The sequence below is a fragment of the Macaca thibetana genome, chromosome 5, assembly GCF_024542745.1.
Source record: "Macaca thibetana thibetana isolate TM-01 chromosome 5, ASM2454274v1, whole genome shotgun sequence".
Taxonomy (NCBI): Eukaryota; Metazoa; Chordata; class Mammalia; order Primates; family Cercopithecidae; genus Macaca; species Macaca thibetana.
In genome coordinates, this window is record NC_065582.1 from 182,371,557 (window position 1) to 182,392,407 (window position 20,851).

At 61.7% G+C, this 20,851-nt stretch overlaps 2 protein-coding genes across 4 annotated transcripts in view; both read right to left on the minus strand.

Moving 5' to 3' along the window:
• Positions 1-5,322: 5,322 nt before the first annotated feature.
• On the minus strand, positions 5,323-12,969 carry HGFAC (HGF activator). The gene is made up of 14 exons (XM_050792281.1): positions 12,791-12,969; positions 11,890-12,061; positions 11,656-11,752; positions 11,382-11,461; positions 10,641-10,763; positions 10,358-10,489; positions 10,081-10,191; positions 9,820-9,994; positions 9,465-9,550; positions 8,482-8,734; positions 7,164-7,303; positions 6,762-6,902; positions 6,522-6,670; positions 5,323-5,581 (listed from the first exon to the last, which is right to left on the minus strand). Exons 1-14 carry the CDS (start codon positions 12,905-12,907, stop codon positions 5,399-5,401), a joined length of 1,959 nt encoding a protein of 652 aa, XP_050648238.1. The 5' UTR covers positions 12,908-12,969; the 3' UTR covers positions 5,323-5,398.
• Positions 12,970-14,919: 1,950 nt separating this feature from the next.
• The window catches only part of RGS12 (regulator of G protein signaling 12), a 164,622-nt gene continuing 158,690 nt past the window's right edge, over positions 14,920-20,851 (minus strand). For all 3 annotated transcript variants that reach the window (XM_050792248.1, XM_050792251.1, XM_050792250.1), the window contains one exon: positions 14,920-15,356. In XM_050792248.1, coding sequence (XP_050648205.1) covers positions 15,127-15,356 — 230 coding nt within the window. In that variant the 3' untranslated portion in view covers positions 14,920-15,126. The remainder of the gene's footprint in view (positions 15,357-20,851) is intronic.

A 20,851-nucleotide genomic window follows, 5' to 3' on the forward strand; every position in this document is an offset into this window, starting at 1 on the left:
TTTTCATAATTCTCTAAACAGTTCATGCCAACGACTGTCAGCGTTCTCCATACCATTAGAAGTAGAGTCCTTAGCATCTTGGGGTCTAATCATATTAAGCAGGCAACTCCAGAAACCCCAAAACCAACAAAAGAACTCCATCCTTAATATTCTGTTCCTCTAGAACCACTCCTGGTACCAAAATCTGTATTAGGGTTCTCTAGAAGGACAGAACTAATTGGATAGATATACATATATAAAGGGGAATTTATAAAATATTAACTCACAGGACTACGAGGTCTCACAATAGGCTGTCTGCAAGCTGAGGAGCAAGGAGAGCCAGTCCAAGTCCCAAACTGAAGAACTTGGAGTCCAATGTTCAAGGGCAGGAAGCATCCAGCATGGGAGAAAGATGCAGGCTGGGAGGCTAGGCAAGTCTAGTCTTCTCATGTTTTGTGCCTGCTTATATTCTAGCCACGCTGGCAGCTGATTAGATGGTGTCCACCCAGATTAAGAGTGTGTCTGCTTTCCCCAGCCCACTGGCTCAAATGTTAATCTCTTTTGGCAGCATCCCCACAGACACAGCCAGGATCAATACTTTGCATCCTTCAATCCAATCGAGTTGACACTCAGTATTAAACATCACAGTGGACCTTCCTGAAAGTGCATCTTCCTCTCCCAGTCCACTGATTCAACTGTTAATCTCTTCTGGCAACACCCAGAAACACCCAGATACACTCAGAAACAATAATTTACATCCTTCAACCCAGTCAAGTTGACACTTAATATTAACCATCAAAACTAGGAACAACTTTATGTCAATGAATATAAAAAATTAGACAGATGAATTCTTTTCTTTTTCTATGAGACAGAGTCTCGCTCTGTTGCCCAGGCTGGAGTGCAGTGGCAGGGTCTCGGCTCACTGCAACCTTCACCTCCCAGGTTCAAGTGATTCTCCTGCCTCAGCCTCCCAGGTAGCTGGGATTACAGACACCTGCCACCATGCCCGGCTAATTTTTGTATTTTTAGTAGAGATGGGGTTTCACCATGTTGGCCAGGCTGGTCTCAAACTCCTGACCTCGTGATCCACCTGCCTCGGCCTCCCAAAGTGCTGGGATTACAGGCATGAGCCCCCACACCCGGCTGACAGATAAATTTATAAAAGCATAACCTCCTGTAACTGGCTCAAGAAGAAATAAAACTAGTCCCATAACTATTAAAGACATTGAATCAGTAGTGAAATATAATCCTGTAAGGAGAACACCAAGACAGGTAATTTTATGGGTGAATTCCATTTAGCTTTCAAAGGATAGATCCTTCCAACTGTATACAGAATTTTCCAGTGAATTTTGATAAAAGAAGAACTTATTTTATGAGGCTGGGATAGCCTTGATAACAGTCATTCAGAGACTATAGGAAAGGAAAATTACAGGCCAATCTCATAAACATACATGCAAAATCCTAAATAAAATATAAATTTTAAAAAGTTTTTAAAAACCAATACAGCACGTATCAGTCAGGGTACCAATAGGTGGGTATACATGGTGGAACAGTTCAAGAAGCGTTTTTATATACAAAGCTGTGGTCAAAACGTGGACAATCACAGTCAGAAACTTGGGAGCCTGGGCTTGGTTCAGATGGAGGGGCCACACCAGTTCTAGAATCCTGGCAATGGCGGGAGTGGACCCCGGAGCCTCAGAGGGAGAAAGTCATTTACATCTTTGGAGCAGCGCTGACCTTCAGTCCCAGGATGCAGCCAACCTGAGGGCATTTGTTTGCTACGGGGACCATAATAAACTACCACAGATTGGGGGCCTTCGACAGGAGAAGCTTATCACCTCGCAGTTCTGGAAGCTAGAAGTCCAAAACCCAGGTGGCAGTAGGCTTGGCCCCCTTGGAGGCCGGAAGGGAACACCTGCTCCAAGCCTCTGGCCCTGGTTTATGGACGGCCATCTTTTCCCGGGGACTGTCCCATTGCCTGTGTACACGTCTGTGTCCTGTAAAAAGAAGCCATTCAAAACCAAAGCTGTTGGAACTTTAAATTATTTTGCATTTTCAAGGAACATGATTATAGGACCTGAGTTGCATATGACAGACAGCTGTAGCTTAGACAGCTGTAACCTTTGTTCCTCTGATTTATAGATTAGTCTTTTCTTTACCTACATTGTTTTGTAAAATGTTATAAATGACTACAGGACACCAGGGAAGACCCCTTCCCTCTTCATGTTGATCTTCACTGTTCACTGTAGATTTGCTCCCCTCTGACTTCTCTTCCACAGAGACCTCACTGGCCACCACCTGGTCTAAGACAGACCATTGAATATACTCTTTCACATTGGAAAAGGAAAAGAAGCTGTGATTATTCAAATTGTTGTGACTCATAAACCAGCCTTGCATGGGAAACACTGTAACCCTGTTACATTTGTTTCTTTTCTGCCTATATAAGCAAGACCTTAACTTTTTGGCTTTGGGGCACTGGCCGTAATCCTCTGGAGTCTGTGTGTCCCGAGTGGCTATTTTCAGCTTCGTGCCTGCATATGCTCTTTTAAACTGGATTCTGACCCTTTCGATTATTTTGGGTGGACAGTCCAAATTTCCTCCTCTTATTAGGACACCAGTCATGTTGAGTTAGTGCCCATCCTAATGACCTATTTTGAACTTGACTTCCTTTTTAAACATTCTATCTCCAAATACAGTCCCATGCTGGGCTACTAGGGGTTAGGACTTCAACATCTGAATTTATTTATTAAAACAGGATCCTGCTCTGTACCCAGGCTGGAGTGCAGTGGCGTGATCACGGCTCACAGCAACCTCCACCTCCTGTGCTCAGGTGATCCTTCCCCTTCAGCCTCCTGAGTAGCTGAGACTACAGGTGCGTGCCACCATGCCTGGCGAATTTTTTTGTAGAGACTGGGTTTTGTCATGTTGCCCAGGCTGGTCTTGAATTCCTACCTGGGCCTCCCAAAGTGCTGGGATGACAGGTGTGAGCCACTGTGCCCAGCCATCAAATGAATTTTAGGACATAATTCCACCTGAAACACTGAGGTGACCCCAAAGAAAGGGAGCCAGGAAAATACATGCCTAGTCTCTCTCCCCTGCCCCGATCTCCTGCGGAAGCTCCCAATAGCCCAACAAGAAACAACAGAATGCACAGCCCACTGCAGACCACGGAGGTCAGCCTCCCCAGGCAGAGCACAAGGGGAACAAGCAGGGCACAAGTGGGAGGGGCAAAGGGAAGACCCCAGCTCTCACTCCAGCTCAATACCATTCACTCCAGGAATGCAAGGCCAACATGAGTTAGAAAATCTATCATGTGCCGGGCGCAGTGGCTCACGCCTGTAATTACAGCACTTTGGGAGGCCGAGTCGGGTGGATCATTTGAAGTTAGGAGTTCAAGACCAGTCTGGGCAACATGGTGAAAACCCATCTCTACTAAAAATACAAAAATTAGCTGGGCGTGGTAGCAGGTGCCTGTAATCCCAGCTACTCGGAAGGATGAGGCAGAAGAATTGCTTGAGCCTAGGAGGCAGAGATTGCTGTGAGCCGAGATCACGCCACTACACTCCAGGCTGGGTGACAGAGAGAGGCCCTATCAAAAAAAACAAGAGGAAAGAAAGAAAGAAAGAGAGAGAGAAAGGAAAGAAGAAAGAAGAAAGAAAGAAAGGAAGAAAGAAAGAAAGAAAGAAAGAAAGAAAGAAAGAAAGAAAGAAAGAAAGAAAGAAAAAAGAAAGAAAGAAGAAAGAAAAGAGGGAGGGAGGGAGGGAAGGAAGGAAGGAGTGGGGGAGGGAGGGAGGAAGGAAGGAAGGAAGGAGTGGGGGGGGAGGGAGGGAGGAAGGAAGGAAGGAAGGAAGGAAGGAAGGAGTGGGGGAGGGAGGGAGGAAGGAAGGAGTGGGGGAGGGAGGGAGGAAGGAAGGAGTGGGGGAGGGAGGAAGGAAGGAAGGAAGGAAAGAAGGAAGGAAGGAAGGAATGGGGGAGGGAAGGAGGGAGGGAGGGAGGAAGGAAGGAAGAAAAGAAGGAAGGAAACCTATCACGGAAGCCATCATGTTAGTGGAGCCAAAGGGAAAATGTGGACATTTATCTCAACAGAGGCCAAAGAATCATGGGAAAACGCTCACCGCTCACAGGTGAAGGATCAGGGGCGGCTCACATCGGATGTGGGTGAGGTGGGGCTGAAGCCATGTGGTTCACAGCCTGAGAACCGGCTGCTGGAGGCCCCCACTCTCAGGATCCTGGGGCTCGGGCACCAGCCTCAGTCCCCCAGCCGCTGTCCAGGCCGCCACCAACACTGTGGCGGGGGCAGGGGTCTTCAGTGGCGGGTTCGCTCCGTGAGCTCGAAGGCTCTGAGGCCCACGCGTGGCAGCAGGGGCCGTGGGGAGAAGGGCCTGGCTGTGTCTCTCTTCCCTGTTTGCTCAGAACCTGGCTTTGCTTGGGGCAATAACTGTGTAGCCCGGACGCCCCGTTTGCTGCCCTCCCAGCCTCCTGTGCAGCCCAGGGCGGGCCAATCTGCTGGGGAAGGGGTGCCTGACAAAAGGGAGCAGCTGTAACGCAAACCACAGCCTCCCTGAGACCAGGACTCCAGGAAGGAGGTGGGGTCCAGGAGAGAAGGTCCTGGGTGCTTCGGAGCAGGGAGGAGGCCTGCCCCCGACCCACCACACTCCCGCCCTCTCTGCCCTCTGGCCTCACCTCCTCCTGTCTCCTGTCCTCCCTGGCTGAAGGGAGGGTACCGCCTCTGCCAGCCCAGCGGTGACTCTAACTGGGCCCCTCCTGGCACGTCGGCCCCTCCCTCCCTCAGGCCCCTCAGAGGCAGCCTGCAGCCTCCTCCCTCCCGGAAAGTGCCGCAGAGGCTCGGCCAGGCGGGCGGCCGTCTGGAGGGCGGAAAGTGCTCAGAGGCTCGGCCAGGCGGGCGGCCGTCTGGAGGGCGGAAAGTGCTCAGAGGCTGGGCCAGGTGGGCGGCCATCTGGAAGGCCAGTGGGGCCCGCGGGTGTTCCTGTGGGGCTTCTTCGGGTTTCAATGCTCCGTGCACCACGTGCCTCAGACCCCTCCACGGCCTGGGGGCCTGGACTTGGTTTCCGCTTCCTGCCCTGGGACAACCTGGGTGCTGAGCCCCGGCCTGGGGCTGGCCTGGGAGGGGGCTGGACTCTGCCGGGGCCTGGAGAAGCCCAGACCTGATCCTCTGACAACTCTCTGGGCTGTGGGGCCAGATCCCCCTGTGGGGCCACAGGCTCCATCTCCACTGAGGACTGTGTGGGCTCCAGGACGGCAGCCTGAGGTCTGCTGCATAGACCTGGGCCCCAGTCACGGTCTGGAGGGGAAGGTGGGGCCGCAGGCAGGGGCCAGGCAGCGTGGGCTGGGTTCTTGGAAGTATCTTTATTGTCAGCAAGGCAGGGAACGGTGGGAACCAGGATGTCCCGCTGGAGGGTCAGGAGGGAGCCACAAGCCGCCTGGGAGGCCGTATCCGGTCGTTGATCCAGTCCACATAGTTGGCCACACGGGTGTAGACCCCCGGCTTGTGGAGCCGCCCGCAGCCATCGCCCCAGCTGATGATGCCGTAGAGGTAGGCCACGCCGTTCTTCTCGCAGGCCAGGGGCCCCCCTGAGTCCCCCTAGGCAGAGATGCCGGTTAGAGCCACCCTCCCAGGGGCCTGGTTCAGGGACCCCCCATGCTCCCCCGAGTGGCAGCTCAGGGACAGAGGACAAAGGCGTTTCTGAGCAGGGGAGCTGGTCCACTCTTCTGAACCTCGTGAAAAGGTATCTCATTCCCTGGGGGCAGCACTGGCTGGGCCAGGGCCTCCAACCACGTTATTCCCCTTCCTGAAGCCGTGGTCCCCCTCTCCCCACCAGCACGTACCCCATGTGGACCACACAGCCACCCTGTGTCCCAGCACCTCCTGAAATGACTTCTTCACTCCCTGGCAAACTCCTACGCATCCCTCAGGACCAGTGCAAACACCCCCTCCTCCAGGAAGCCATCCTGACTTCCCCTAGCCTGGTCCAGTGACAAGCCCCACCCACTCTACCGCTTCTGGGCTTTGTGGCCTTGGAAGAGTGAATTGACTGCCTGGGGCTCAGTCTTCCCAGCTATAAAATGGGGCATAAAAGAGCTGTTTCATGCCAGGGTTGCCGTGCCGCCTGAGCACACAGCCCTGCAGAGCCCAGGACGTGGTTGGGCTGTTGGGGTTATTGAAGGTTAAAGAGCTGGCTTGAGAGAACTCGGGGCAAAGGGGCCTTTGGTGCCTGGTGTCACACGGACAGCACTGCCTTGGGCTGCACGGCCGGGATCTGTCCGGGCTCTGTGGGACCCCAGGCCCCTCTCAGAGCCTGGGTCTCCCCTTCTGTGTGAGGAGGATGCCCTTCCGGCAGGGGTCTGGGTGACCTGGGGTGCTGGCCACTGACCGTGAGTGTGCTCCCTGCCCAGGGGTCCCTGGCTGGCCCTGCCAGATTGGGGTGCCGCTGGGCTCTGGGCTCCCCAGGGACAAGCATCTCGAGACTCAGAACCAGCTGAGCCCCAGCAATCGGGTCCTGGTGGGGCAGGCACCAGCTCACCTGGCAGGCGTCAGACTTGCAGTCGAAGTAGCCGGCACAGAGCATGTTGGGGCTGATGTCGGCGCCATAGACGTCAGGGTTGCTGCACTTGTGGTCGGCGACCAGGGGGACCAGGGCCTCCCGCAGGGAGCTGGAGTAGCCGCTTACGTCTGTGGGACATGATGCCCTCAGCATGACATGCACACCGTGGCTGGCCACTGTCCACCCTGGCGGGGCGCTGGGTGCCCCCTCCCAACTCACTCTCGTCCAAGTGGCCCCAGCCTGCAATCTGGCACTTGTGTCCGGCAGGGAAGGTGCTGCCGGGCTCGGGCAGGCAGATGGGCTGCACGAACTGTGAGCGTGTGGCACAGCGGTCCCCTTTCTTCTTCAGCCGGATCAGGACTGATCGGGAGAGCAGCCAGGGTCAGCCTGTGGTGTGCGGGCTGAACAGGAGGCTGTCGGGGCGCGTGATGGAGGGAGGGCAGCTAGTGGGTCCCATGGGGCAGCCTGGGAGATCCAGAAGGGAGAGGTGCCCTGTCTTCCCTGCCCTGCCCCAGCTTCCCCGCACCACATGTCTGCCCAGCTCCTGCCCCTGTCCCGGCCTGGCCTGGGGGGCACAGGGCCCACCTGCCCGGAGTGCGGCCGCGATGCCCTGGAGCTCACCGAGGTCGTGGTCGCTGGGGCTGAATACCGAGTACAGAGTGTACGGGATGTACTTCTCGATGCCAAAGGTCTGTGTCACGTCTGTCGTGCGGTTGAAGAAGTGCTGGCCCAGCACCACTGAGACGCTTTCCCTGGGGGGACTGTGCAAGGGAGGCTGGCGGGTGCATGGACCAGCCCTCCCCTGGCCACCAGGGTCACCTCCCCCCACCCCCGACCCGGCCTACGGAGGCCAATGGTGTGGGGTCCTGGTCCCAGGGAGAGGTCTGAGCAGGTGCCTGGGTGTGGGCTGTTGATACTGGGGAGACAGGGGTCACCAAGCAGGGGCTATGGCCAGTCACCCCCAGATCCGGGCATGGGAGCTGAAATGCAGTGCCATCCCTCCTGACAACACTGGTCACAAGCCCTGGGGGGAGTCTCAGGCCAGGCCCAGGCAGGGTCGGCTGCAAGGCTGGACCCAAGTAGGTGGAGACCTGGCCTGCTAAGGCCCTGCCCCAGCTTCCATCCACATTGTGGGGTCTCCAGATGCAGCCCTCACTCCTGCTGGGCACAGAGCCTGGGCCCCTGGGTCAGCCTGGCTCCCATCTGCCGTGTGGAGGTCGCTCCACTCTGCCTCAGCCTCCTGCCCTGGGCTCCATGTGGGGAACCCCATTTCTCCACACTGAGGAGGGCTCTGGCCCCATTTGCAGGCCCAGGAGCCGCCTGCAGGGCCACGCAGGGCCACGCAGGGCCCCATCCTGGGAGCTGTGGTCCTTGAAAGGCCACCAGACCCTCAGCTGGCCAGACCCCTGCCCCTAATTACCGGGGTGCCCATCGAAGGTGGAAGGGCGTCTGACCCAGGCTGCTCCATCTCAGGGTCTCCCCACTTGAGGCCTCCCAGAGTGTGGGCCTGGGTGGCTGTGTGCCCCCACTGAGGGGAGCTGGCTGAGTGGGCTGCGCCTTGGTTTCCTTGGCTGTGCTTGGGCTCCTAGGGCTCTGACGCCTTGTCACTGCTCTCCCTGGCTCCCTTCTGAGAGCCAGGACTCTGGGAGGGGCGGTGCCTGCGGGGAGGACGGGACCTTGCCCACCGCACCCGCCTCTGTGGAAACGTCGCGACCCCTGGGCTCCCTTAATAGGGACAGGGTTTCTGGAGTCTCCAGCATGCCCAGCTCAGGGCTGAGCCCCCAGTCCCAGAGGGGTCAGAGGGGGTGACCGGGGACCCCTGCAAGGAGTCAGCGGAGGCACCGGGATGGGGTCTGCAAACGGTGGGGACAGGCGCGTGGTGATGCTGGATGGCGTGCGGGGCCTCAGGGCAGGTGACTGGGGCCCAGAGGAGGTGCACCTGTGGGAGAAGCAGTGAGCGGCCGACACCACCCAGCAGGTTTGGACCAGGCTCCCAGCGCAGAAGCTGTTCCCGATGTAGATGGCGGCCAGCCAGGGGTGTGAGCCGGGCAGCGAGGAGGAGCCGCCAATGATGCGTGGCCGCAGGAACGTCCTCTTCTTATGCCTCCTGCCGCAGGACTGGTGTCCCGGGGAGGCTGGCTCAGGCAGGGTTGCCAGGATATCTGGTGCCAGTTGGATTCTGGTGAGGGATTCTGGGAGCAAAGGGCACCGGGTCACACCCCTGAGGTTCGCAGGGCCAGCCCCCTTCCACACAGTGGCCCTACCTGGCAGGAGGCGCTGCAGAGGGCCATGGCTGGACCCCCTGTCCACGCTGCTCAGGCCCTGGCGCCCGCCCACCTCTGCCCTCAGTTTCCAAATCTGTAGAATGGGGTTCGGTGCCCAATCCCGAGGCTCTGTGAGGGCCAGAGTGGCTGGACACATGGAGGCCTTTGTGATCGCCTCAGCAGCCTGGAACCCCACAGCCAGCCCCAGCACGGCCAGATACCCCCATATGAGAGCCCCGGGCTGGCCCCGCCTGGGTCCTAGGGAGCCAGGGGCCTCTCCCCAGGGCAGGAAGCAGGTGGCCTCTAGGGGGCTGCCCGCCCGGGGTCTGATGCCAGGGGTGCTTGTGCGGAGCCTGCACACTCTCCTTCCTGCACCTCCCTGAGAGGCCTCTGGGGCCATTCTGGGCATGGTGCAGGCTGGGCAGGTGCCACCCGAGGCCATCACCTGGTGACCAGTCCCCTGCAGCGGGCTCTGCTTCCCCACTGTGACCCTAGTACCGACCCACTTCGTGACCTCGGACCAGCCTTCCTGTGAGCTTCAGTGTCCCCATCTGTCAGAGGTGCAGTAGCCAGGAGTGGGGAGGGGCTAGGAGGGTCACGGGGAAAACGGCCGTGACCTCGGTGGGGCCCGAGGCAGCCTCCCCCCCCAGCCGCGCACCGCAGGCCTCCAGGCGGCAGTACTCCCAGGAGAGCGCGCTGTCCTTCACCACGTAGCACCAGGGCCTCTCATCACTGTCCGGATTCCTGTGGTGCACGAGCGGGGGCTGGCGGGGAGTCACACTGCCCGCCAAGAGGGCATGGGGAGGGGGCATCGGAGCCCCCAGCAGGGCGGCTTCCCACACCTGGGGCAGTGGGAAGAGTGCAGCCCTCCCTCGGGCAGCCTCCCAAGCAGAGGTACTGGGGCCTGTCTGATGGAGCTGGCCCCGCCTGGGTCCTAGGGAGCCGGGGGTCCTCTCCCCAGGACAAACCCTGCCTGCCCCGTGTGTGGCGGCCTGGAGTGGGGTGGTGCTGACCGGCAGTAGGCGTGGGGGCCCAGGCCCAGCAGGGCCGCGGTGCCCACCGAGTCCACGTGCAGCTCCTGGTAGAGTAGATCGGAGTTCCAGGCCAGGCAGCCGAGGCCCGAGGCTGAGGTGCTGGCCACGCCGCGGTACCCAGTGCCATTCCCCAAGAAGCAGCGCTCATCAGGCGCTGCAGGCAGAGGGGCAGTGAGGCCAGCCCACTGGGGGGTCCACCCGGCACTGCCCCAGGGCACCCAGGGGGGCTGACGCACTCACCGATGTTGCAGAGCCGCCCGGCAAAGCCTGGTGGGCAGGCACACACGGTGGTCCCGGTGGCCACAATCAGGTGGCAGGTGCCCCCGTTCAGGCAAGGGCTGCTCAGGCAAGCTGGGGGCAGGGTCAAGGAGCTGGGCCAGGGGCCACGAGTGGAGTCGGGGCTGGGGTCCACCCTTTGTCCCTTATTTCTGGGTGACCTCAGGCCATTCCTCCCACTCGGGTGGGGACGGGGACACCCATCAGGGGTCAGTGGCATGGCTCACACCCCATGGCGCACCTGTATGTCGGGTGCCTTCGCACCGGGCCTGGCCCCCCAAGCACTCGCACTGTTCCACGTGGCCCTGGCGCACACGGGCCCAGCGGTCGCCCCCCTCCAGGTACTCATAGCGGGTCTCGTCGAAGCACTTCTCTGAGGGGTGCACAGTAAGCCCTCACACCCTGGCCACACGCTGTCCCCATGCAGGGCCCCTGCCCTGCACTCAGGCAGCCACCTGTTCTCTCATCCTCCCGGAACTCGCTCTGGCCCCTGGACCCCTGTGGACCTCCAAGGCCCAGCTCACCCGTGCCGCAGTCTTTGCCGGTGAAGGCCCGGGGGCAGCTGCAGTGGTAGGACTGGGAGTCCTGGGTATTGGAGCAGGAGCCTCCATTGAGGCAGGGGCCAGAGGCACAGGGATCCAGGGCAGCTGAGGACATGCGGGAGGGGCCGTGAGGGGCGGGCTGGGAGCCTCAGGGTCCCTCTGTGACATCCTCTGCTTGCCAAGGCCTCCATCAGGCCCCGGTGAGGGGCTCTGAGAGCAAAGGGGCCCTCTCTAACGCCTCTCGGGGTGCAAGGTCCCTGGGAGGGGCACAGACCTCCGCTTCCTCCCAGTGTCCCCCCCTCAGCACCTGGGTAACTGACCCAGCTGTGCGTGTGGCTTCTTGGAAGCCCGACACCCACACTGTCAGGCAGCAGCCCCTCCCATGTGTCCGGGGACCCGTGTGAGCAGGGTGGCTGGCACCGCACCACACAGACCCTGCCCACCTGTCCTCTGCCCAGGGCATGTCTGTGTGGCTGCAGGGCCCGGCCTCACCACCAGGCGGTGCCTTGGCTCCAGTGATGGCCGCACGGCCACCGCGAGATGCAGGTCCCGCCTGGGAGAGGCTCCGGCCCTAAGTGGCACCCACTGGGGTTAACCCCAGAGCTCCTGTTCTCCTCCCCTCCAGCCAGGACCCCTGCCTGGATCTGCCCCATCCTCCCTTCGGCCTCCCTGGCCGGGCCCAGCGCCCCCTGCCCACCCCAGGCTCCCGGACCCAGCACTCACCTGGGCCCCCCGGAGGCGGGGTGGCCTCCACACAGTAGCCCCAGGCCCTGTCCCGGTCGTAGTTGTGAGTTGTGGCACACCTGGGGGCGACACCTGCGTGCATGGGGGTCCCAGGCAGAGGCCCCCACCCCACCCCACCACCCTGGAGGGTCTGGGTTCACTGGGTCCGCCTGCTGCGTGGTGAGGGCCTACTGTGTGCCCGGCTCCCAGAAAAGTAAGCAGCATGGGGCCAGCCGGTGACCCCAGCTCGGGTGCTCCGGCCGTCCGGACCCACCACTTCCTGTGGGCGCTGCCCTCCGAAGTGCAGGCGTGCAGCATGCGGCCCCCATAGCGGAAGGGGAACCTGCAGGGCCTCCCGTCCTCGGTGAGTGCTATGGGGAGCAGGTGGCAGGGTCAGGGCTCCCTTGAGGGGCACCCGAGCCCCTCAGGACCTTCAGCTGAAGTCCTGCTCCTCCCACCCAGCCCTGAGGTGAAGCACGACACCTCCACCCAGGCCCACCTGACCCACCTTGGGCCTGGGGGCTGCTGCTCGAGGGAACTGCCCTGAGCGGGGGCGGGAGCCCCCCACGTTGGGGTCCCTCTGCCTCTGGAGCACTCGTTGCTGGGGTCTCAGAGGTCACCAGGATAGTGGGGATCGCAGGGGTCGCTGTGGCATTAGGTTCTGGGGACTCCGTACGGTTCTAGGAGGAGCAGAAAGGGTGTCAGTGTGGGACGGACCCTCACGCTCAGGTCCTGCCGGGCAGGAAGTCACAGCCCTGAGCCTGTTTCCATACTGGAGCCCCCAGATCTCGGAGCAGGTTCCAGGAAGACACACGACATCCCTGAGGCCTCAGTCAGGCCCTGACACCTTCCCCACCCTGGGTCCCTACTGAGCACCTGCTCAGGGTCACTGCCCAGGCCCAGGCACTGCTACCCACCAGGCTTAAACCCTGACGTCAGTTCTTGGCGATGGGAGCAGCTAGGAGGCCCTCGGAGGTTCCCTCAACCTCATGCATCCAGACCCGACAGAGACCCAGAGAGAGGGGGCAGCCCCCAGACCCATAGGGGCCCAGGCCAGGCTGCACAGGGATGACAGTCCCCAGGCAGGGCTCCGTTAGCCCAGACCCCAGCTTCCAGGCCAGCCCAGCACCCACCTGCCCCGTGAGGGCCAGCTTTCAACCTGAGCCCCCTGCGCGGCCCCCCGCCCCTCAAACCCCTATGCTCGGCCCCCCGCCCCCTCAAACCCCGATGCTCGGCCCCCCGCCCCTCAAATCCTGATGCTCAGCCTCCTGCCCCCTCAAACCCCGGTGCTCGGCCCCCCGCCCCTCAAACCCCGATGCTCGGCAGTGACCCTCCCTCTGGCCTCCTCCCAAGGACCCTGAGTAGCCACAGGGAACCTCTGGTCGCACTGCGACAAGGTCAGTGCTCACCCCGCCAGGCTGGGGCTGGGACCCCCGTGGCAGCAGCAGGAGGAGGAGGAGGAGGAGGAGGAAGGGGCCCAGCCCCAGGGAGGGACAGGGGCTGGAGACCCAGGCCCAGCGCCCCATGGCTCCTGAGCTGGTCTGAAGGCAGCGGGAGGCGGGAGCAGAGTGGCCAGGGCAGGTGGGGTCAAGGCTTTGTGGAAATGATTAACCCTGGCTGCCTCCCACATCGGGCGGGCCCAGCCGGAGAGGAAGTCCCCGAGTCCCCTGGCCCCCACACCTGCTGCCCACCTCTCTTTGACCCTACCTGGAAGCCCAGCTGTCCCACTGAGGTCTCGGCCTGCACTGGTCCTAGTCCTGGACCTGACATGGTCCTTGGGCCTCAGCTTAGAAGCCTCCTCTAGGAAGTCTTCCAGGATAATGCAGATAGGTTGGGGCCTAGATGGTCTGGCACAGCTCCCAGTCCCTGCAGGCCACCGAGCTGGCCACCATCTGCCTGTGAACTGTCCATGATGAGAGCCGCTACGGGTGCTGAGCCTTGCAGGTGTCCAGCCCTGTGCCCAGCACAGCACAGACAGTGGTGGTGGGGCTGGCATTGTCCCTGTCCCACAGACGGCAGCACTGGGGGTTCCTGGAGGGTTCGGTGCTGCCTCCTCTCGGTGGCCCCAGGGCTGGACAAAAGGCCAGGCACAGGGAGGAGAGGGGCCATGCAATGGCTGAGTGCAGCAAATGATGACCCAAGACCCTGCCCCACCTGCCTATCCTGACTCTGGGGGTGTCCAGGGCCCCCCAGCAGCCCCTGGTGATGTTCAGAGTGTCCCTTCCTCCCCGTCTCCCAGACAGACCCAGGAGTCCCCTCCGAGAAACTTTTCCAGCCCTGGCTCCCCACCGCCACCCGGATGGTCCAGGCCAAGTCTGCCTCCTCGGGCCCTGCAGCCGGAGCCCGGCCCCGGGCCACAGCACAACCCTGGGCCAGGTGCCCCGGGGCCTGGGATGGGGAGGCCACCACCACCCGGATGGAGATGGAGCTGGAGTCACGGAATTCGTGACTTGGGGCTGTGGGCAGAGCTGCCAGAGGAACCTCTTCTGCAATATTGGAGCAGCCGCCACGGCGCCACGGGTTCCCTGAGTCAGCAGCTGCATCCCAGGGCTGCTGAGGTGGGAGGAGGGGTGAGTGAACCACTGTGGCCTGGAGACCAGCAAGGGCTGAAGCTGCCTCCCTCTATACCCCAAACCCCCTCTCTCTTCCCCCATCTGCCTATCTGTGCAGAAGGAGAGAAAATGGATACCCACTGACCACCCAGCTTGACACCGTGGGCCCCAGGGGGCACAGTGGACATGGAGGCGTGGTGCGTCCCGGGGGGCACGGTGAAGGTGAAGGTGGGGACGTGGTGGGCCCTGGGAGCAGGGTGGATGTGGAGGCGTGGTGGGTCCTGGGGGCACGGTGGGCACCATGGTGGGTCTGGGGGGCCACGGCGGGCACCGTGGTGGGTGGTGCACACAGCTGGTACTGGGCTTCATCTTCCATTCCGACCCCTCCCCCAGCCCCCTTCCTAGAGCATCACTAAGTGGGGTGCATCCACTCCCTGGAAGCTTCTAGAGCAGCCCCAGGGGACTGGCTGTGCTCTCAGGCCTCTAGGATGCTCTGAGCTCACCGACAGCCCTGTACCGAGAGTGTTCGGCGTTGGGGGCTCCATCAAGGCAACCTGGGGGATGGCCCCGCCTCTTCTAACTCAACCCAGCCCCCATGGCCCGGCCTCCCCAGCAGCCACACCTGGCTCCCTTTCTGAATTCAGACCCTTTTTAGCCCCAGGGCCTTGGCACAGGCCCAGGGCTCTTTCTAGACTTCCTCTGCCGTCAAATTGCAGTTTACATGGTCCCTCCCCAGAAAGGCCCTCAGACCACCCTGCTAAACAAGGCTGGGTTAGGGTCCCCACGTGACGGCGAGAGCCACAGTCTCTGCCATCTGGTCCTGGCCCTCAGGCCCCAGGAGTCAAGCGTGCCTCTCCTCAAAGCCCCTTTGACCTGACCCCAGGGCACTTCTCCTCCTCAGGCCCCTCTGTCTCCTGCACGACCTCCTGGGGATGTGCTCGGAGAATGAGTCTGTGTCCCCAGCAACCAGCACCAGGCCGACACTCGGGTCCTCAGAAACGCTTTATTGGGCAGCAGGGGGCCAGGGCCAGCATAGTGAATGTCCGGGGCCAGTGCCTCCAGCGAGGTCACCCCCTGCCCTCCTGGCTCCTGAGGGTGTTGGCGGCTGCGGTGGCCCCTCTGAGGCTCACAGACTCCACGGGGGCTGCCCCACCCCGACATGTCCACGGGAGAGTTGGCCGGGCCAGGGCAGCTCAGACGAAGGTGGCGTGGTGCGCGCTGGCCTTGGGCTTCACGGGCTCACCTGGGACGGGGCTCAGGCCAGGGAGGTCTGACGTAGGAGACCCACCACCGGCCTGCGCCCTCCCAGGACCAGCCTGTGCCCCCGCGATGCCACCATCCTGCCCGGGCGCCAGGCCAGTTACAAGATCCACGTCGATGATTCTGTTGACCGGGAGGTCTCGGCTGCCGTGGGTCCCGCTTCCTGTCACAGGGAGAAGAGAAGCTGTCACTTGCCTGACCCGGCCCTGGGCCCCCGGAACCCACCCCCCACCCCAAAGGCCCCTGTACAGACACTGGGCATGGGAGGGGTTCCTGAAACACCCCAAACACATCCCAGAGGCAGCTGGCCTCCCACTGTGGGCCTCCGGGCTGGGGCAGGTGCGCCCAGGGGAGGTGCAGTGTTCCCAGAGTCCTCCGCAGAACGCCTGCCACCAAGTGGGGGAGCCGACCCACTCAGAAACCCCACCACCCTGCTTCCCCACTGCAGCTCAGGAACAGAGCTGGGGCCCCGGCGGAGCCCCCACCCCGACTGCCCACCAATTCCTCCTGGGGGCTGTCCTCAGGGCCCACCCCCAGGCCCAGGGCCCATCCTCAGGGCCCACCCCCAGGGGGTCGAGCACTAGGGTGGGAGCAGTTCCAGACAGGCTGGACCCTCTTGGCCTGGTGGAACGGGCCCTGAGTCCTGCGTCTGTTGCCCCATCCCACCCTACCAGGCTAGCCAGCTGCTCGCCCACCTGGCTTGCTGCCTCAGCACCGTCTTCACCACACACACCCTGCTCTGGGCCTGCCTGTCATGTCCCCTCCCCCTTCATCCCTGGCCCCCCTGCTGAGGCCCCTCTTCCGGGCTGGTCAGTGCCTCTGGCCCCACTTCTGGCTCCAATGCCCACTCCAGTCCCAGGAGATCCCGGCTGCCTGAACCGGCCTTGGAAGCTTCTAGACCCAATGTGGGCAGGCCATGTCCTTGCCAGCACCCCTGGGAGGCCTCCCTACCCAGGGCGTCACTGCCGTGCCACATCCGGTGACCTCCACGTGGACCCCTGGAGGACAGAGTCACGTCTAAGCCAGGGTGGAGTCCTCAGGGGCCAACGCAGAGTGGGGCCAAGGAAAGTGAACGGTGCGCACAGAGCAGGTTGGTGCACGCACCGCCCGGAGCTCCATGGCAGGACCCCAGGGCCTGGGCAGGGGCAGTGAAGGCCTCATGCTGGGAGAGCCCAGAAGCCCTTCCCCACTCAGTGACTCCACCTCCCCATCTGCACAGTGGGGGTGACATTACCGACCCAGAGGAGCGGGCTTCGGGGACAGGTTCCTGCGTGCCCAGCATGCCTCCTGGGCAGGGGTCCAGGAGCTTCCTTCCCCAGTGAGCCTGGGGCTGAGGCCCTGGGACAGTCACGTGTATGCCAGAGTGGAGGCCTTGAGGCGCCTATGGGGTGGCAGGGGCACCAGGCCTGGGCCCACAGCAGACAGGCTGCAGGGAGAGCCAGCCCTCGGCCGATGAGAACCAGGGACAGGGGGTCCCTGCTACCAACTGCTGCCCTCCCCAGGTGAACCGAAGGCCTGGGAAGGTGAAGACTCTCCTCGATCTACTGTTCTGAGGTCCCTGAGAAGGCCGCAGGGTCCTTGCTGCCCCAGCGGCTCTGTGGCCACCAAGGTCCTCAACCCCAGTGTGCCCCACCTCACCCTCAGTCCAAGCTTCCGGAAGCAGCCTCCATGAGGCATCTGTGAACAAGTCTGGGCTGCGGGCAGAAGGTTTGGCTCCCCTCTTGAGTGTGCCCAGACTGTCCTCTGGAACAGGCCCCAGCGGTGGCCCCAGAGGCCCTCATCCTGGCCTTGACGCAGCAGCACCAGGGTGCCCAGCCAGTGTGTGGGAGCTGCATCGGGCCTGTATGTCTTACTCAGCCAGGCCCGGTGGAGATGCCGTCTGGAGGTGTAGGGGTCCATGTGGAGCAGCTGAGACTAGAAACTTCTCCCAGTCAGGCCTCTGCTCATTCAACAAGTATCCTGCTAGGTTCTGCCAGGGCTAGAAGCTAGCCCTGCCCCCAGGGGACAAGGGAACAGCTCTGCCCATCTCCTTCTTGTCTCCAGGTCCCCATGGCTCCAAATGCCAGGCTGCAGGGCTGGGAGGTAACAGGTGTGGGGAGAGGCAGGGGTTTGCCCCCCTTCGCCGGTCAATCCCATGGGCATTTGGGCATTTGCCTGGCGTGTTCATCGGGCTCTGAAGGGGCCTGCGACCCCACACGTGTCCAGAAGCCCGGCTCTTCCCCGCCAGTCCCACATGGACAGATGGGAGGACAGGCCCCTGTGGGCCCCAGGCAGATAGCGTGCTCAGGATGGGAGAAACACTTGTTTCTGGAGATAGGACAGCTCTGTACGGACCAAGGACATCCACATCACAAGGAGGGGGCCACAGCCAGGCCCTTCCTGCCTACAGGACCCAGCCTTGCCCTCCTGTGCAGGGCAGCCAGCCCCAGGCCTGTGACTCAGCCACCTGGCCCAGCCCTGAGCAGAGCACAGCCTCACCATCTGCTTGCCAGGGCCTGCCCAGGGAGCACCTTCTTGCCCAGCGTTTCCCTGGCAGGGATGGCGACACAGAGGACCCAGCAGAGCCTGCGCCGCCTCCAGAGGGGCCTGGCCTCCTGGTCTCACTCCTGGTGCCACATCTCCAAACATCCAGACCTGAGACCACACTGGGACCTCGTTTCCTGCTGCTTGGGCCACCTGTGAGCCTCTCCCCTCCCTGTCGCCCCACGGCTCCCTGCCCTCAGCTGCCTGGTCCTGCCGGTTCTGACTGTGCCGTCCAGCCTTCCCGGGAGGGGGTCCTGCTGGAGACCCCACAAGACGCAGCAGGAAGGCCCCTCTTTCCGCATGGGCGGGCCCCTCACCGGCTGCCGGTCACCCCCAGGCCTCCCAGACGCTTGTCCATGAATGTCTCTGGCCCGCCACTGCCAGCCACTCTGGCCTAGGCCTGGGGCCATAGAGGTCAGGCCCCTGCCCCATCCTGGTCCTCAAGGCTGAGTCAGGAACCCCAGCAGGCACAGCGGGAGCAGGGGCGTGGCCTGAGCCCTCCCAGGCTCTCCTTTGAGACCCAGGCCTGGCACCTATCCCACTGCCCTTCCTGCCCCCAGAGGGACCCCGTCCCCCAGGCACTTTGCTCAGCCTCTGCCTCCATGCTCCAAATCATCTGTGCTACCAAGCACAGTCACCTCCTGTTAAGCCTCCCCAGCACCCCCTGGAAGCTTGCAGGGCACAAGGACGCCCAGGCATGGCTGAGCCGGCTCACACTGAGAACATGGCAGGAAGTGGGGAGCGAGGGGGAGCCAGAGGCGGGGACCCCACAATCCACTCTGGCTCCTAAGGCCCCTTCCCTTCCCAGCCTTCCCAGCACAGCGCCCCCCACAGGCTCCTGCCGAGGCCTGTGCACTCCTGCTGATGGGCTCCCATGAGAAAGAGAGTATCCTCAGAACCCCAGTTCCAGAGTGTGACCCCCCAAGGTCCCCCTGTCCATGTGGGTCCCCAGCCAGGATCATGACTGTGTCTGTGATGGGCTGGGGCTGGGATAGAGCTCCTCAAATATTTGCTGGGCACTGGCGAGGGAGTGGACAGCGCCCAGCAGGGTGCATAGTGTGGTGCGTGGGGAATAGGGGAGTAGGGATGACTCAGGGCACAGAAGTGCATGTGGCAGACCCCAGGGAGGGGCTGCAGGCTGGAGCTCCAGCAGTACCGGCTGAGATGGGCACAGGTGGCCAGTCCTGGAGGGAACATGAGGGTGGGCTAGGTCATGGTCACTTGCAGGCCTGAGACTTCCACTCTGCAAGACCTGGCTGGAACTTCAGGTGGGGCAGACACTTCAGGGAAGGAGAGGGAGCAACCTAGGGTGGCTTGTGGTGGGATCCAGGAGGACCACGTGTCACAACCGGGCTAGGGGCTGTGGAGGAGGGCCCAGGCCAGCTGGTCAGTTCAGGAAGCCCCTGGGGAGCCACGGAGCTGGGCAGGAGCCAGGAGGTGCTCTGGGGAGAGGGGGCTCTGGAGAGGCACCTAGCAGATGCCCTCAGCAGCTTTGCAGGCCTGAGACCAGTGGCAGGCTCCTGGGGCTGTGTCCCCAAGAAAGCCAGAGCTCTCAATCCACATCAGAGGGAGGGGATCTAAGCTGCGTCTGTTCCTGCGGAGGGCTGGGCACAGGAGCTGCTGAGGAGGCCTCTCTCACAGGAGTGGCTCTGGACAGCAGGAGCCAGGCGGGGCTGCATCCTCACCTGGGCCTCAGCAGCTACAACACAGTGGCCGTGCCACGGGGCGTACTTTCACCCCCAGGGTGAGGGGTGTGACCTCACTTCCAGGCTGCAGAAGCCCCAGCAGGCAAGCATCGCACACCTGGTGGGTAGCTGAGCTCCAGGCGCCCCGAGAGCAGCCACTGGGCCCAAATGTGTCCCTTGGGGACACTGGCGCCTCCAGGTTAAGTAACCCCTGCCTCCACCCAGTAAGCTGCCCCAGGGGACTCCAGTCCCAGGACAGTTATGTGGGGACCCCTCCTGAGGCGGTGCCTAGCAGCTCTCTGCCGGCAGGTGGAGTCCGTCCTCTTGGGACGTCTGCATCAGGAGCTCAGCCTGGCCATGGGGCTGCGCACTCAGCCTTACCAAAGGGGCTGGGAGGAGCCACTGGCCAGGACCCCTGATTGTGGCCTTGCAGCCAGCTGGGCAGCAGTGAGACCACCCAGCTCCCGGGCTTGTTGTTGGAAACCAAGCAGATCTGGTTAAGAAGACCATCGGGGATTATTACCAACACGACCGTAAGAACCCGTTTTAAGACTGCGCGTATGGAAGGAGCGCTGTGCATTGGAAGCTCGGGTGTGGGTGCACATGACCTTTTGAATGCCTCTCTCCTTTGTGAAAGCACAAAGCACAGGTCTGCTTCGGTGCAGCGATGGAAGATGACTAAAGGCGGGACGCAGCAGTGCTGGAGGGACACCTGCTCCCTGCCCATGAGAATGGAAGGTGAGCATTTTGGAGGGTTCCTGTGTCAAGACCCAGATATGCACAAAACGTGCCATGCAGACACATGGCAGGTGCACACCCCGACACATGCCACACGAACACATACCAGGCGTGCACGCATGTGGGCATATCTGCCTGACACACTGACATGGTTTGGCTCCGTGTCCCCACCCAAATCTCACCGTGAATTGTGATAATCCCCAGGCGTCAAGGGTGGGACCAGGTAGAGGGAAATTGGATCCTGGGGGCGGCTCCCCCCATGCTGTTCTCATGATAGTGAGTGAGTCTCAGGAGAGCTGATGGTTTTATGAGCGTCTGGCATTTCCCCTGCTGGCTCTCATTCTCTCTCCTGCTGCCCTGTGAAGAGGGGCCTTCAGCCACGACTGTAAGTTTCCTGAGGCCTCCCTAGCCATGCGGAACTGTGAGTCAATTAAACCTCTTTTCTTCATAAATTACCCAGTCTCGGGTATTTCTTCATAGCAGCAGGAGAACGGACTCATACACAAAGCACTGTGTGGACACACACACCCGTCGGCGTGCCCTGGAGCCTTGCGAGGGGCCTGGCACTTCTCCCACTTGCAGCCTCTGTTGTGTGTGTCAGATCACTAACGCTCAGGGCCATTAGACTGGGCGGTCTGGCAGCAAGTGGCCAACGGGAAAGGAGACCCACCCGCATGCCAATGGGGACCAGACACGCATGGAGGTACTGGCC

Excerpts from the sequence above, each read along its gene's own strand:
- HGFAC (XM_050792281.1), bottom strand. The coding sequence starts at position 12,907 with ATGGGGCGCTGGGCCTGGGTCTCCAGCCCCTGTCCCTCCCTGGGGCTG. Across the intron at positions 11,753-11,889 it reads CAGCAGCCCCCAGGCCCAAG|CACTCACCGAGGACGGGAGG; the intron begins GTGGGTCAGGTG and ends TGCTCCCCATAG. Across the intron at positions 11,462-11,655 it reads GGCAGCGCCCACAGGAAGTG|GTGTGCCACAACTCACAACT; the intron begins GTGGGTCCGGAC and ends TGTCGCCCCCAG.